This window comes from Hylobates moloch, unplaced genomic scaffold, assembly GCF_009828535.3.
Source record: "Hylobates moloch isolate HMO894 unplaced genomic scaffold, HMol_V3 SCAFFOLD_3, whole genome shotgun sequence".
In the NCBI taxonomy this organism is placed as follows: domain Eukaryota; kingdom Metazoa; phylum Chordata; class Mammalia; order Primates; family Hylobatidae; genus Hylobates; species Hylobates moloch.
Genome location: NW_026652278.1, coordinates 104,782,903 through 104,798,538, shown reverse-complemented (window position 1 = coordinate 104,798,538; position 15,636 = coordinate 104,782,903). Strand labels below are relative to the sequence as shown.

Sequence of the window (15,636 nt, the reverse complement as noted above, 5' to 3'; positions counted from 1 at the left end):
CAGAGTAAATACATTTCACTATTAAATATATTTCACTATTAAAAATATTTGAAACAAAAAGCTTTAAAATTTTGCTACTTCTCCAAAGCAAAATTTAGTTTACTATCTAGCTTAATTACATAAAACCATTTGCTGGACATTTCTTAATTTTTTTTAACAAATATTTGTTGGCCGGGCGCAGTGGCTCACGCTTGTAATCCCAGCACTTTGGGAGGCCGAGGTGGGTGGATCACGAGGTCAGGAGATCGAGACCACAGTGAAACCCTGTCTCTACTAAAAATACAAAAAAATTAGCCGGGTGTGGTGGCAGGCGCCTGTAGTCCCAGCTACTCGGAGAGGCTGAGGCAGGAGAATGGCGTGAACCCGGGAGGCGGAGCTTGCAGTGAGCCGAGGTCGGGCCACTGCACTCCAGCCTGGGTGACAGAGCAAGACTCCGTCTCAAAAAAAAAAAAAAAAAACATTTGTTATATACCAAATGAACTGGAGTCAGGATGGTATTAGACAACATATTCTCTATGTTCTCATTTATATTAAGTTGATCCTCATTTTTTTTTGCAGTTTCTGTATTTGCAAATTTGCCTACTTGGAAAATTTACTTGTAACCACAAAATCAATATTTGAGCTTTCTTGGTCATTCAAGGACAGGCATGGAGCAGTAAAAATTTTGAGTTGCTCAGCAATGCACATTCCCAGATGAGGTAGAACAGGGCAACAGACACTCTGCTTTCTTGTTTCAGCTCTCATGCTATAAACAAGTATCCTTTCTACAGTCTATTCAATGCCACATTGTTTGCATTTTTATGCTTTTTTGCTGGTGATTTCTGTTTAAAATGACCTCTAAGTATTCCAGTATTCCTAAAGTCCAAGAAAGCTATGATGTGTGTTATGGGGAAAATATGTGTGTTAGGTAAGCTTCACACAAGCATGAGTTTGTGCTATTGGCTGTGAGTTCAAAGTTAATGAATCAATAATATATGTTTAATACAGTGTCTTACACAGAAACACACATTGAATGAGGCTATATACTGACTGGTTGATGAACATGTTGTGATCAGAGGCTTGCAGGAAACTAACCTTGTATTTCCCCTGCAGTAATGCTTCAGCATTCACTAATTTAGCATTTACAGCAACTTTATCGAACATAATTACAATAATGAGAATCAACTTTTTGTTTTCTTTCACAAGGTTATGAAATTATCTGTAGTTTTTTACTTCAAAGCAAAGCATAACTATTTTCAGGATTTATTCAGGTTTATGCCTATTTCTTACACATTTAAACTATTCATATCTGAAAGTTAAAATATAATAGCAGGAATAAAATTCCAAATGGTCCACATTAGTTTAGAAAGTAGCACTACAAAACAGGATTACATTCAACTAAACCAAACACAAAATAAATGAGAGAGGAGAAGAGGGGTTAGCAAAAACAAAAATAAACAAAAAAATCCTCAGCCAACCAAACAAAAAGCATCTTAGGAAAATCCATGGAATCACAAGTTCTCTTGAAAAGTGTTATGATGCTGGGATGAATTCTACTGGAGGCTGAAAGAATGCTTACTTTTAACACTTGTCAGATGCTTTAAAAATATCATGTCCAGTGTTTGCTTAAACTTTTTAAGAGAAAGACATGAAGACAAAAGTGACCTTTGCAAAGGAAAAGAAATAAGTTCTATGAAATGGAATGATATTTTACTGGGAGAATAAAGGGCTAAAATAGTTTCCAAAATGTGTCCTATCAGATGAAAAATATGTATTATTATTTTAAAAAAGGATTTTTACCCACGTTAATTTACGAAGAGCTGAGTTGAACAAGTTTAAATAATTCAGTTTAACATTCTAGTTTATCTCAGAATCTTTTACATGCTAATTTACATTCTGAGACTAGTATTCTATACATACTCTGAGAAAGGCTGGACTAAAGAATACATTTTTAAAGGAAAAGATTAATACATTTTCTTCTTTCCCTAGAAAACAAAAATGACAAAGTGTCAACTTTCAGTGTTCTTCTAGTCTAACCAATTTTAAAGATGTAGAAAGTCGGCCCAGGGAGGTTAAGTAATTTGCAGAAACATACACAATTAATTTAGTGAAGTTGCAAATTAGCATACAAAGTTCTAACTATACCAATGCATAAGAAATGCTTCTTAGCCTTTTGACTAAGATCAAATGTTGAAATATACACCACATTTTGCTGATTCTAAAATGCACTCCCTTCTCATTTTTAACACTTCTGTATTTGAGAAGCATCTTAAAACTTGCTGAGTTTTATGAGATGAAATGTAGAAAATCAACATAAAGAATAACTGATAAAAGAGATGATGGCTAAAGTCAGAAACTGCAGAATAAACATGCAGAAAATCTGACATCAGAATCTATGAAAACCATAAAGAATAGGCCTACTCCAAAGCTGGATGAAGTGGTACACACCGATGGTCCCAGCTACTCAGCTGAGGCAGGAGGACTGCTCGAGCCCAGGAGTTTGAGTCCAGCCTGGGCAACATAGGGAGATCTTGTCTCTTAAAAAGAAAACAACAGCAACAACAACAACAACAAACAATGGGTCTACTCTGGATTGTGAGGTATTTTACCTACCTAATGGCAAGAGGTTAGAAATATTAGAAGTACAACTTTCTGAAGTTCCTCAGGTTTCTGTATAATGCTTTAAATCCTGTGTGTGTGTATAGTGTATCTTAGTAAAAAAAAATTCAGAATTATTTTCTAATATAAATTAGTAAAAGAAGGAAATAATAAAGAACTCAAAAGTAAAAATAAAAACCAGAAAATAAAAATTCTAAAACAAAAATAATAAAAATTGTAAACATAATTGTTAGAACTAATGAGATGATTAATGAGAAAAACAAATATAAGTTTTGTACTATTATGGAAATACTTACTTCATCACTTTCTACTAGATTCTCAAACTGAAAGGACAAAAAAGTAAGTGTTAAGAGGAATATTTGTCTTAGGTATACATCTCACAAGAAATTATGTTACTTTTTTCACTTAAAAATAATATACCTTTATATTTGTAAGCTATTTACTTCAAATGCCTCTTTAATACATCATTTCATTTGATATATTTAAAAGTTCTACAAAATGGCCAAGGCAAGCATATACTATTTTAATTTATGACTTTCTATGAATGAAAATCAAACAGGAGAATTATAGCAATTTTCTACATAAATCAGAACTAAAACTTTGATCTAAACTGAATATTTCATACAAGTAATTTAATTCCATGCTACCAGAATATTCCACTTCACTTGACTTCAGAACAAATGTCATAAGAAGGAAAATTATTCAAGGAATGGGGACTAAAAGATACCAAATAAGAATTTCCCTACATGTTTATATTTATTCATCTATTCATTCATACAGTTATTTATTGAAAATCTACTAAATGGCAGTTACTATCCCCAAATACAATGTCTTTCTAGAGACAGGAATGTAAACCGTTTGATCATAATGTTATTAACACTATTATGTCAGTGACCTAATAAAAGTCACTACTATTATATCACTAAAATGTTTGTATTTTAAATATAAATAACTTGATAAGTAACCACCTGAAAGAAAAGGTGTTTTATTGTTAACACTGTTTGGCTTAAAGATTGAGAGGAAACAATGAATTCAAAAGGTTTAGAAAATTAAGGAATCTCTCTTAAAAAAGAATAAAACTGTTAAAGTTATTATCTTTATCTTATTTTTATATTGGTTTATGATTTTTAAATATCTAATTCCTGCCTTACACATGTTCCTTATTAATATAGAAGGCCATAAAGTACAGTGTTCAAGCTTTGGAGCTAGGCAGTTTGGACTAGAATTTAGGTAATTAGCCCAATTTCTCCACCTGTCTAGGCCTCTGATTTTTCGTCCATGAAACAGGGTGACCACCACCTGTCTACAACAGAGTTGTGATGACATTCTTCATTTGTATGGTGGAGTGGCTAGTTTATAGTAGGTAAGGAATAAATGGTAGTTTCTATTATTATATTTTACATTCAAAGAAAAAGTGACTCGGTGATTCTGCTGTGGAGTTGCTTAAACTCAACTTCCTGCTTTGTTTCTGGACTCCTCCCTGCTGGGGCAGGCCAACCACCTCTCATTATACCCACTGCCCTAGTGAGCGACTCTTACTGACAGAAGAGTACCTTCTCCCTGACTTACGTAGGGTGGGGGAAAAGCTATTAGAAAAACAGAACCATAATCCTCTGCAAACTTCTTCCTACTCATTCCTTCCCTCACTGCTCCAACTCTTTCAATGTTCACTAACATGAATAATATTGAAATATAAACAGTCCATTCTAAATTTGGGTCCAGATCTTTCCCTCTTTACAACAAAAACCCCCTTCCACCTTTCTGAAGGCACTTTTAATCCAATCAAATTAACGACTACTTACCTCTATTGTTAAGTGCTCACCTCTTGAGCATGTTCTAAAATACTTGGATCTGGGAAGGAAAACAGAATAACTTTAAAAAACACAATTAACTCTAAGATTGAATTAATATATAGCATAAAAACATTTATTTCCTCAAGAGCAACTTTAAAATCTCTAACATATAGTTATATTTATAAAAAAAAAACAACAAAATTTACCTAAGAATATAAAAAGTCCAGATTTTTAAACTTCATTATGACTTTGTTTAGTCAACCAATATTTCTTTCTATTGGCACTAATATTTACTAAATCTGTAATAATTAATTTACTATATTTACTACATTGAGAATACATTTTAAAATGTATCTCATTATTTCTACTACATCAAGAAAAGTACCTCATTAAAAATACTGATGTGTTAAATAATATATAAAAAGAATATGTTCTCAATTTTGTTAAAAATACACAAAACATTAAGTATCCAAAAGTATATATGTCAATATGCTATGAGTAGTTATCTTTGGTGGTGGAATTATGTATCTTTATTCGAGACTGTTATCTTCCCATGCCCTCGCAAATAAAAGAGAAAAACAATGCATATACATGTCAATCAAACAATCCATTACATTATTTTTTCCAACTAGGGCCAAATATTGACTTTATTTTAATCATTCTTTTCTGCTCCTATTAAACTTACATGTAGTCAAATAGGAATCTTCTTTATTATATCTTCTCCAAAGATATGTCTACATTCTAAGTACTAAAGCATCCAAGCTGGCATCCCAGGACAGGGCCACTCACAGTCCTTTGTAACTGGAAGTGCCAGGAGATTATGAGACTTTCAGTCATAATGTGGCTCCTGTTACAGCTGCCAAAACTGATGGAGAACTCCACCCCCATACAATGGGTATCCAAATTTGTACTAAGTGTTCCTAAAGCATCAGGATTCATGGACAGAAAGCACACTTTTAAGAAACAGGAAGAATCCTGGGGTTAGGACAGGTCAGAATTATTTTGCTTTTCTTTCTTTTTTGGAGACAGGGTCTTACTCTGTCACCCAAGCTGGAGTGCAGTGGCGCAATCCTGACTCATTGCAGCTTTGCACTCCTTGGCTCAAGTGATCCTCCTGCCTCAGCCTCCCCAGTAGCTAGTAATACAGGCATGCACCACCATGCTTGGCTTCATTTATTTTTTGTAGAGACGAGGTCTCAATAGGTTACCCAGCCTGGTCTCAAACTCTTGGGCTCAAGTAATTCTGGGACTCCCAAAGTGCAGAATTCTTTGTATTATGTGTATGTGTGTGGATGAAGGTTTAGTGAGAGAATGCCATATCATGACTGAAGGAAAAAAATACCAATGAAATTATGGGAACTATTTTTCCTGCTATAATCTTTACCTGCTGACAGATGCAAATCTGTGTTATTGCCCACTAAGATCATTGGTAAAAAGCAAATAATTTGGTATTACAATTCCACAGATTTCATGGACTATATCCAATATAAATGCAATACCCTTAATCCTCTATCTAGTGCCTCCACTCTTCTCTCTCCTTTATTTCTCAAACAAATACAGAAATGAGTTGAACCAGGCCGGGCGCGGTGGCTCACGCCTGTAATCCCAGCACTTTGGGAGGCCGAGGCGGGTGGATCACGAGGTCAGGAGATCGAGACTATCCTGGTTAACACGGTGAAACCCCGTCTCTACTAAAAATACAAAAAATTAGCCGGGTGCGGTGGTGGGCGCCTGTAGTCCCAGCTACTAGGGAGGCTGAGGCAGGAGAATGGCATGAACCCGGGAGGCGGAGCTTGCAGTGGGCCGAGATCGCGCCACTGCACTCTAGCCTGGGCGAAAGAGCAAGACTCCGTCTCAAAAAAAAAAAAAAAAAGAAATGAGTTGAACCTTCAGTAGTAGCACTGGGTTCTGGCATTAGGATTCCTGCTTACAGTGCTATATGCTTCTCTCCCTGCAACCATCACTATCTTCCCTGAATGAAGAATCTGTTTCTGATTAATCTGTTTCCTCCTCCAGGTTTACTGAGTGGTACAGCTGAATAATTAGAAATAAAGCTCAGTAATACTATCAATAGGAGCCATCAGTATGACTTCACTGCTGTGGCAAAGCCCAAAGCTAAGTAGAACACTGTCGAAACCAAGGTAACTGTTATACTACATTTGTATTAGATGGCAGAACACCATGTTCCAGTCTAATTATACAGATAATACAAACTAACTTTAGTAGCAGGCAAAAGTGTTATCTATTGTAAATATCTCCCTTTTCTGTCCCCTCTATTCACAGCCAGCTATAGTGAGGACACTCACGTTCTCACACGACTCTGAATCCCTGAGTATCTGACTAAGCTAGAATCAGTCAATCCTTCACACCTCATTTGACTGGTTCAGGGTTACACAGAAACTGAGCAGGGAGAGACAATATCCTTCTGAGAGTTCTAGAGAGTTGCTGGGGAATATGCTTTGACAATGCGCAATGAGAGGAATGAAGTCAACTGAAAGAGTGCTCTGACGGCATTAAAATCATCCCTAAGAACCAGATGCATCCCACCTTGCTCATGGTTTGGTTATTAGTTGAGAAACCTAACATCCCTATTATAAATTCTACCCTTTGCCTAAGATAGTTTTAACTGGGCTTTTGTCCCCCACAAGGTCCTGATTAATAAACACGAATATAAGTGATATGACAAGGGAGTAAATTAAGAATAGCAATAAAAAAAACAAGATAAAGAGAAAAGCAAAATATATTTGGGAAAAAATTCAAGCTTTCCTTTTAAAATGGATTAGATTGAGACTTTGTTCACAAAATGCATATCTTGACTCCTACCACAATAAAAGCTAAGATTATACTGATAAAGTAAATATTCAATTTGGCAAACTCAGGGTCAACATTTTTATCAGGGGAGCTTTATCCTGTGACTTATCTGAAAATACCAAGAAACATAATATGTATATATTTCATGAATTAAATTACTTATTCAAGTATGCTTGAATTATGTTTACTTGTTCAAACATTATTGATGACTGAATAGGACCCTCAGACATGTGATGTATTAAATTCAGTCACTGACATTTTGCCAACTTCCAGCCATATAAAACCATAACTTTTCACATACTTTTCTATATTCTACGTAATATATATGTTTTAAAAATAATTAGAAAGCCAACTTTCTAATGGTTTGAAAGGACCATTTCAGATTTCGGACAGCTATTAAGAAATGAAAAATGAAAACTCAAATCTTTCCATATCATTGGATGCTTAAAAGCCTAGCAAATTTGGAATATACCTTTTACAATGTTTCCTATAATAAACTATCCTGCATTTTCTGTTCTTTCCTTCAGTTTTGTTCTCGATGAGGCTCTTGGCAATCAATCCTTCGCAATCAATCCTTCACTACTTGCTCCTAGGTAAGGATGAGAATGTAAGTGAAGGGTAAGTGGAACAACTGGGGAAAGGAATGGAAGTACTCAACTATTAAACCTTAAGTCAAGTTTTACACTTTTATTTCATAAATATTTACATTTTTATTTCATAAATATTTATCAAGTACTTCTAAAATGCCTGGCACTGTTCTAGATGCTGGCAATACAACTGCCACCTTGGAGCTAACAATTTGGGAATGAACGATAATAAACACATAGATAAATGCATCAGATGATAGTAACTGCCATGAAATAAAAGTACCTCATGCTGTTTTCCATAAAGTTTGTACTAATTCACATTCCCATCAACAGTGGCTAAGTGTTCTCTTTTCCCCACATCCTCGCCAACATCTATTGCTTTTTAACTTTTCAGTAATGGCCATTCTGACTGGCACAAGATGGTATCTCACTATGCAATATATACAGGTAAGAAATCTGCAGCTGTACCCCCTAAATCTATAAAAATTATACATATATATATATGTATTTCTTTTTTGAGACAGAGTCTCACTCCTACCCAGGCTGGAGTGCAGTAGCTGGATCTCGACTCACTGCAACCTCCACCTCCTGGGTTCAAGCGATTCTCCTGCCTCAGCCTCCCAAGTAGCTGGGATTAACTAATTTTGTATTTTATACAGATGGAGTTTCACTTTGGCCAGGCTGGTCTCAAACCCCTGACCTCAGGTGATCCACCCACCTCACCTCAAAAACATTTTTTTTTTTTTTTTTTTAAAGAAAAGTACCTTGGAGTAAGTGAGGATCGTGATTGGAGGAGGGAGGTTATTTTACTTTATTTTTTGAGACGGAGTTTCGCTCTTGTTGCCCAGGCTGGAGTGCCATGGCATGATCTTGGCTCACCACAATCTCCACCTGCTGGGTTCAAGCAATTCTCCTGCCTCAGCCTGCCGAGTAGCTGGGATTACAGGCATGCACCACCATGCCCCACTGATTTTTTGTATTTTTAGTAGAGACAGGGTTTCTCTATGTTGGTCAGGCTGGTCTCGAACTTCTGACCTCAGGTGATCTGTCTGCCTCAGCCTTCCAAAGTGCTGGGATTACAGGCGTGAGCCACCACGCCCGGCCAGGAGGTTATTTTATGTAGGGTGGTCAAGGCAGACTTCTTGGTTAAAGCAAAAGCAGAACAAAAGCCCCAAGGAAATGAGGAAGCCAGCTAGACAGATATTGGAGGAAAAGAATTCTAAAGAGAGGAAAAGCAAAAGCAAAAGCTCTGAGGCAAAACTCTACTTGGCACATTCTAAGAAAGCGAGAGGGTCAGAATGGCTGGAATGAAGAAGGAAGGGATATAAGGTCTGAGAGATAGCCAGGGTCAGATCACAGGCCTTTATAGACCATGGGAAGAGTTTTAGGTTTTAATATTAATTAGATAAGAACTCACAGAAGAGATTTTTGTCTTTAGCATTCACTCTGTTTTTTAAAACTTTTATCATGAACCTTTTCAAATATGCACAAAAGCAGAGAGAAGAGATTGATAAGCTCCCCTGTACCCATTACCGCACTTAAAAAGTTACTACTTCCTGATCATGTTTCATTTATACTATACTCCTTTTTGTTTTATTTTTGTTGGTATTTTACAGCAAATCTCAGACATGTTATCTTACCCTTACCTCAATTTGCATCTCTAATTAAAGTATTAAGAACTGTTTTTTAAAAAAAGCTAACATACAACAAAATTTAAAATAATTTTTTAATATTACCTAATGTCCAGTCCAGTCTATATTTCTATTTCCCCGATTATCTTTTTATGCATGATTTGTTCAAATCAGAATCAAACAAAAGCCACACAGTATGTTTGCTTGTTAGGCCTCTTGCACCTCTTTTAGTCCATATCAGCCCTCTTCCCAGCCCCCGTGTCTGTTTTCATGCCACTGATTTGTTAGACAAATTGTGTCACTTATCCTACAAGATTTCTCACTTTCTGGATTTACCTGGTATTTTTCCTCTTGGTGTTATTTAACTTTTTCTTCTATCCCCTGTATTTCTGGCAAATTAGTAATTTGATTTAAAAGCTTGATTATACTGAGTTTAATTTTTTTAGGCAAGAATGCTTCACTAATGGTACTTGCTATTGAATCAAATCATAAGGAACTTTATTTTTGCCTGCCTCACTTTTACTGATGATCTGTAAGTTAGGATATTTATGTCAGCCTAATCCATCCATCATAATGTTTCACATCAAGCTTTTACCAAATGGTTTTTAGCATCCATTGATAATCAGTACTCAGTTCCATTATTTCACTAGAGAGTACAAAAACAATGATTTTTAAATTCTATCATTCCTTAAGAATCTATTAGCTGTAAGAACTTCACTGGAAGATCCTTAAAAGACAAGCTGACGTATGTTTTAAGAGGCCAATTAGAAAGCTATTATAATAGTAGAGCGAAGAAATGATGGTGGCTTGAATCACAGTAACAATAGTGGGAGTAATGAGAAGTAATTCTGAAGACAGGGCTGACAGAATTTGCCAATGTATTAGATATAAGGATGTGTGTAAAAAGGAAAAATCAAGGCTATCTCCTAACTCTGAGGCCTGAACAATTAGGATGGATTTGTTATTTACCAAGATGAGGAAGCCTGGGAAAGAAGCAGGTTTGTGTTTTTAGATGCCTTGAGCTTGACATTCATACAAAGTTAGAGTCTGGGTGAGACTCCTCTATTCAAATTCGAAACCTACAACGTTAACATAAACATCAGTCCAAAAACTCCTTAAAAGTATTCCTATATTTAACCCTGGAGCTACTTCTCAATCTCAGATGAGTAAAAGTACTTTTCTTTTCTTCTTTTCTTCACACCCAGGAAATTTATCTTGCTTGCTTTTGCTGTTCCAATAAGGTTGTCTGTAGACAAAGATGCAATGTCAGCAATTTTTCCCCTCCCATACATACACTTCATGTTACTACCAATACATACATATGCCTATTGTTTCTAGGGATTTTACTTCTAATATGGAGAAATGGAAGTATAGTCTCTTCCTTGGGGATACAAGAAGAGTGAGTTATCTCCCAGTAAGTTGGAAACAGAAATTAAAGCTATAAACAATACATCATGGATCAGTTACCGTCACATGCTAAGTTAAATTAAGGAAACAGAAGGGCTCCTGTAAGATTTAAAAGAAAGAGAAGGAAGTTAATCATATTTTTAAAAAGATGTGTAAAATGAAGAAACAGAAGAATACAAAATAGAGAAAGAAATGTTGGTAGATTTCAGCCAAACTGTCTGTAGGAAAGTCTCCTGGTTCAAGGAACTGGGCTATCTGGTCCCAGTGGATGGTAGTGTTCCAAGGTGATGGGTTATTTGAATTGTATAATTAACTTTCTTTGTTCTGAATCTACACTCACTAAGCACCTCCCACCCTGTTATTCTATGCTTATAGTAAAATAATGTCTTTACCTAAAGACACAAGTACTACATAGTTCCTTGACAGTTACATTTCTCATTTTAAATTATTAAATTTACCTTGGTTTTCTCACCTGACCCACAAGGTTGAAGGTGAGAGCCTGGGACATGATGAAATCACCAATGTGGTTGCCCAAACAAAATTATTATGTATTTTTTGTTTGTTTGTTTTGAGACAGTCTCATTCTGTCGCCTAGGCTGGAGTGCAGTGGTGTGATCTCAGCTCACTGCAACCTCTGCCTCCTGGGTTCAAGCGATTCTCCTGCCTCAGCCTCCCAAGTAGCTGGGCCTACAGGAGTGCATCACCATGCCCAGCTGATTTTTGTATTTTTAGTAGAGATGGGGTTTTGCCATATTGGCCAGGCTGGTCTCAAACTCCTGGCCTCAAGCAATCTGCCTGCCTCAGTCGTCCAAAGTGTTGGAATTACAGGTGTGAGTCACCACACCCAGCCTAAAATTATATATTAATGGGACAGCAAAAGTAACCACAGGAAAAATCACATAACTCATTTTATTCAAGTCCCCCAAGTACTGTGCAGTAATATTTCATTATTATATAGGTGCTGGTTGAGAATATTTTCAAGAACGAAGTTTTAGATGTATATAGGGCAGCAACATTAAAAAAATGAGACAAAAGGAAACTGGATCACAGTCTAAAACCAGAAATTTGGTGCCAACTATTAACGTACATTTCTAATAATCTTAGGTGAAAATTGAGTCTTAGAAGGAAAGACAGGAAACAAAATGAGCAAAAGCAGCAATATCTATTACAAAAGCTGACTCTCAATTACTGTTAGAGAAATAATAACATTTTATTTTCTTCAATTTGAAAAAAAAGTCAATATTTTATTGACTTGAAGTTTCCAACTACATATGCTACAAAACCCAAAACATAACAAGCTATTAATATAATGGAGAGCAAAGAGAGGCTTGCATTTACTGAGGACCTACAAAGGGTCAGGAACAAAGCTTATTTTTAAAATATGTATTTTATATTCATTTTCTTCCCAGAATCATCCTATGAAGTATTGTTATCCTATTGGATAGATCTGCACTGTCCAGTATGATAACCACTAGCCACAAGGGGGCTATTGAGCAACTGAAATGTGGCTAGTCTGAATTTTAAAGGCTATTATGTGCCAAACATGCACTGGACTTTGAGGACTTAGTACAAAAAATTATGTAAAGTATCTAAACTCCAAAAAGTAAGCTCTTTTCAACATATATCCAAGGTCAAGCGTAGATAACTATCTTTTAGATCTTCCTCAATTCATCCCCCTCCATGTTCAATCCATCACAGTTCTGTAGCTGAAAACACTGCTGTGCATGTTCTGATAATATGCGTAGCCTGGAATCTAAAAGTGTGCTAATTTTATATGTAACACTGTTCACATTATATGCTTTTAGAGCATTCTTATAAGAAAAAAATAAGTTTAATTGTATTACGCACAAAACATTATTTTATTAATTAACTATTATTCATAAAAAGATTTTCACTAAAAATTAGGAGTATATAAATCTGGTGACATTTCAAGTTAAAAGAAAATCTGATCTAATATTTTCAATTGTAACTGCTTAAGAATCTAAAAATAAAGGAGAATAGCCACCCTACTTTTTTAGACCTATTGTTAGCCTATAAGTAGGTCACGTTGTACAAAGTTTCCTACATTTGCTAAATAAAATTATAGTGTAAATTGGTACAGAACAATCTAAGATTCTATTATGCAAACATAATTGCTTAAAAATAAGGAAGCTAAAAACCAGTATTCTCTGCTTTCATATTTGTAACTTCTGACTAAACCTACTGAATCTCAAATTAATTTCATTTAATAATGACAACAAAACAACTCCATAAGAAAACTCCAAGTTTATACAGACCAGAGATTTTGGGAGGTGTGAATGTTGGAGGTACCATAAGAAACAACAACAGAAAATGGCAAGAGTAAATCTAAGGAGGCCTCCTTCACCCATCTTTGGGCAAAAATCAATATAACACTGCATTATTACTGACAGGAGACTACTGCACACCTTTGGGAGTTGATGTACAAAAGAAAAAAAAATGGCTATGAGTCCCTGAACCAGGCATTTTACATTTAGAAACCCTCCAATATAGGTATTTAGTCTTGACAACTCTGTTTTAGAAAAGCAGTTATTCTCATCCTGTGGCATAAAACAAATGCCTTTTAAAAATAAACATTACTGAGCTTCACCTTCAAGTTGACTAAGAGAGAACCTAGGTATTATATTCTAGCCCGTTCACCAATTAGTTTATCCTGTGGCAATACAACAGGGTTTTAATTATTAGAGTCTGTAATCTGATAGGACAAGTTTCCTTCTTCAAAATTTGTGGGCTCTTTTATGACCCTTTGCTCTTCCATAAAAATTGCTGGAATCAGCTTAAGTTCCACAAAATTCCTATCAGGATTTTAACTGCAAATGCACTAAATTTCAAGTAAATAGGCAGGGGACATCTTAAGCACAGTGAGTCTTTTTACCCATGAAAATGGTATTGCCCTGCATTTATTTAGATGGCGTCTTTAAAAACGTTGTTCTAGTCTTACACATCTATTATTGATTACTAGTCTCTTATATTTTTTCATTGCTATCTTAAAAGGTAATTTTATAATATGCAGTAATTGTTTCTGGTATATAGGAATATTGTACAATAAAGTTTTGACACAAATATTAGATTGCATTTTACATCAACAGATTGAAAAAATATCTGACAATACCAAGAGTTAGGAAATGGAGCAATGAAAATTCATTATCATTAAAAGTTTAAAGTAGTATAATTACTGTGAAGAAGTTTTATTTTTCTAGTAAATTTGAAGAGGTACATAAGCTATGACTGAGCAATTCTACTCCTAGGTATATCCACCTAAAGAATCTTCTACACATGTGTACAAAGAGACATTTATCTCCTTGCACAAATTGAGGTAGTTTGTAAAAGAAAAAGAAAAAAAAAAAGAAGTTGGAAATGGTCTAAATGCCCATCAACAGAAGGGTGAAGTAATTATGGCCTATTCATATAATACAATACTGCACAGGAATAGAAATGAATGACTTGAACCAGAAGTAAACCTTGGTTCATATAAGAAGCTGCTCCTGCAAGTGCCAAGAATGATACAAGCCCTAAACAGTGAGCGGAGATAAATGTATAGAATGAATGTATGAATAATGTATGCAATCAAATTTGAGGCTAAGCAAGAATAAATTGGACAAGGGTGGTGTCAGTGAGAGAAGTGGAGGGATTAAAGAAATATTTAGAAGATAAAAATCATCTGGTTTGGGAGATGGACTGGAAAACAAGAGATGATGGGAGAAGTGTCAGAATCCCAATGGGGATGTAATATGAAAGCAGCAGTATCAAGAGTGAAAGTACAAGAGAAAAATAAATGCAGTAAATCCAAGACATAAGACTTAAATGCCAGCAGTGAAACGATAAAGGACAAAGTGATGTGAGAAGCTGGAAGAATTATCTAGCAATACAGCAGTATCATACAAAGCTGAGCTGTGAAGAAAATGATTACGGGCACATAATATGTGCATTTAACGTTCATGAATCCAGTCACATGCCCTGGAGGAAAGAGGAAGGTGATAAGTAATTTGGGAAACAACCCACTATTCTATTCAAGAACATGTATATTCAGGTGTGTTAATTAGGGTGAACGCTGAGGAGCTGAAAGAAAGAGGCTCCAAAAACAATGATTTAAAGAAAATAGAAGTGTACTTTTCCTCTTAACAGTCTAGAGTTCCTCCAAGTCATCCATGGACATTCATTTACATGTAATTCTTATGGTCCTGCGAGCTGTCTCTAAATGAAGTAACGTAGGCTTCTGCGTATCCACTCTACTACTACTGAAGATGTGAAAGTAGATTGTGTTACAGCTTGGATGTTTGTCCCCTAACAATCTCATGTTGAAATTTGATCTCCATTGTTAGGGGTGGGGCCTAATGGGAAGTGTTTAGGTAACAGTGGTGGATCCCTCATGAATGGCTTGGTGCCAACCTCATCCTCATGGTTATGAGTGAGTTCCCATGAAAGCAGGTTGTTAAAAAGAGCCTGGCACTCCCTCCTTGCTTCCTCTTTTGCTGTGTGATTTCTGCACACACTGGCTTCCCTTCACCTTTTGCCACTAGTGGAAGCAGTCTGCACCTTACCAGATGCAGATGCCCAATCTTTAACTTTTCCAGACATCAAAATTGTGAGCCAAGTAAGCCTTTTTTTTCTTTATTAAATTACCCAGCCTCAGATATTCCTTTATGTCAACACAGCCTAAGACAGATTCAGACACGTAAAGGACACCAGAGGGGTAGAAAAGAAAGGCTATGACTGGTTCCTGGAGCATAATACTCTGAACGATGGAGGCATATACAGAAATTTGGAAGAATTTGAAACTAACGTGGTACA

General features: G+C 35.8%; 1 protein-coding gene across 3 annotated transcripts in view; it reads right to left on the bottom strand.

Moving 5' to 3' along the window:
• Positions 1–15,636, bottom strand: part of AP1AR (adaptor related protein complex 1 associated regulatory protein) — a 44,750-nt gene that overhangs the window by 18,604 nt on the left and 10,510 nt on the right. For all 3 annotated transcript variants that reach the window (XM_058436640.1, XM_058436639.1, XM_032145486.2), the window contains exons 2-3: positions 4,401–4,449; positions 2,895–2,921 (exon numbers count right to left, since the gene is read on the bottom strand). In XM_058436640.1, coding sequence (XP_058292623.1) covers positions 2,895–2,921; positions 4,401–4,449 — 76 coding nt within the window. The remainder of the gene's footprint in view (positions 1–2,894; positions 2,922–4,400; positions 4,450–15,636) is intronic.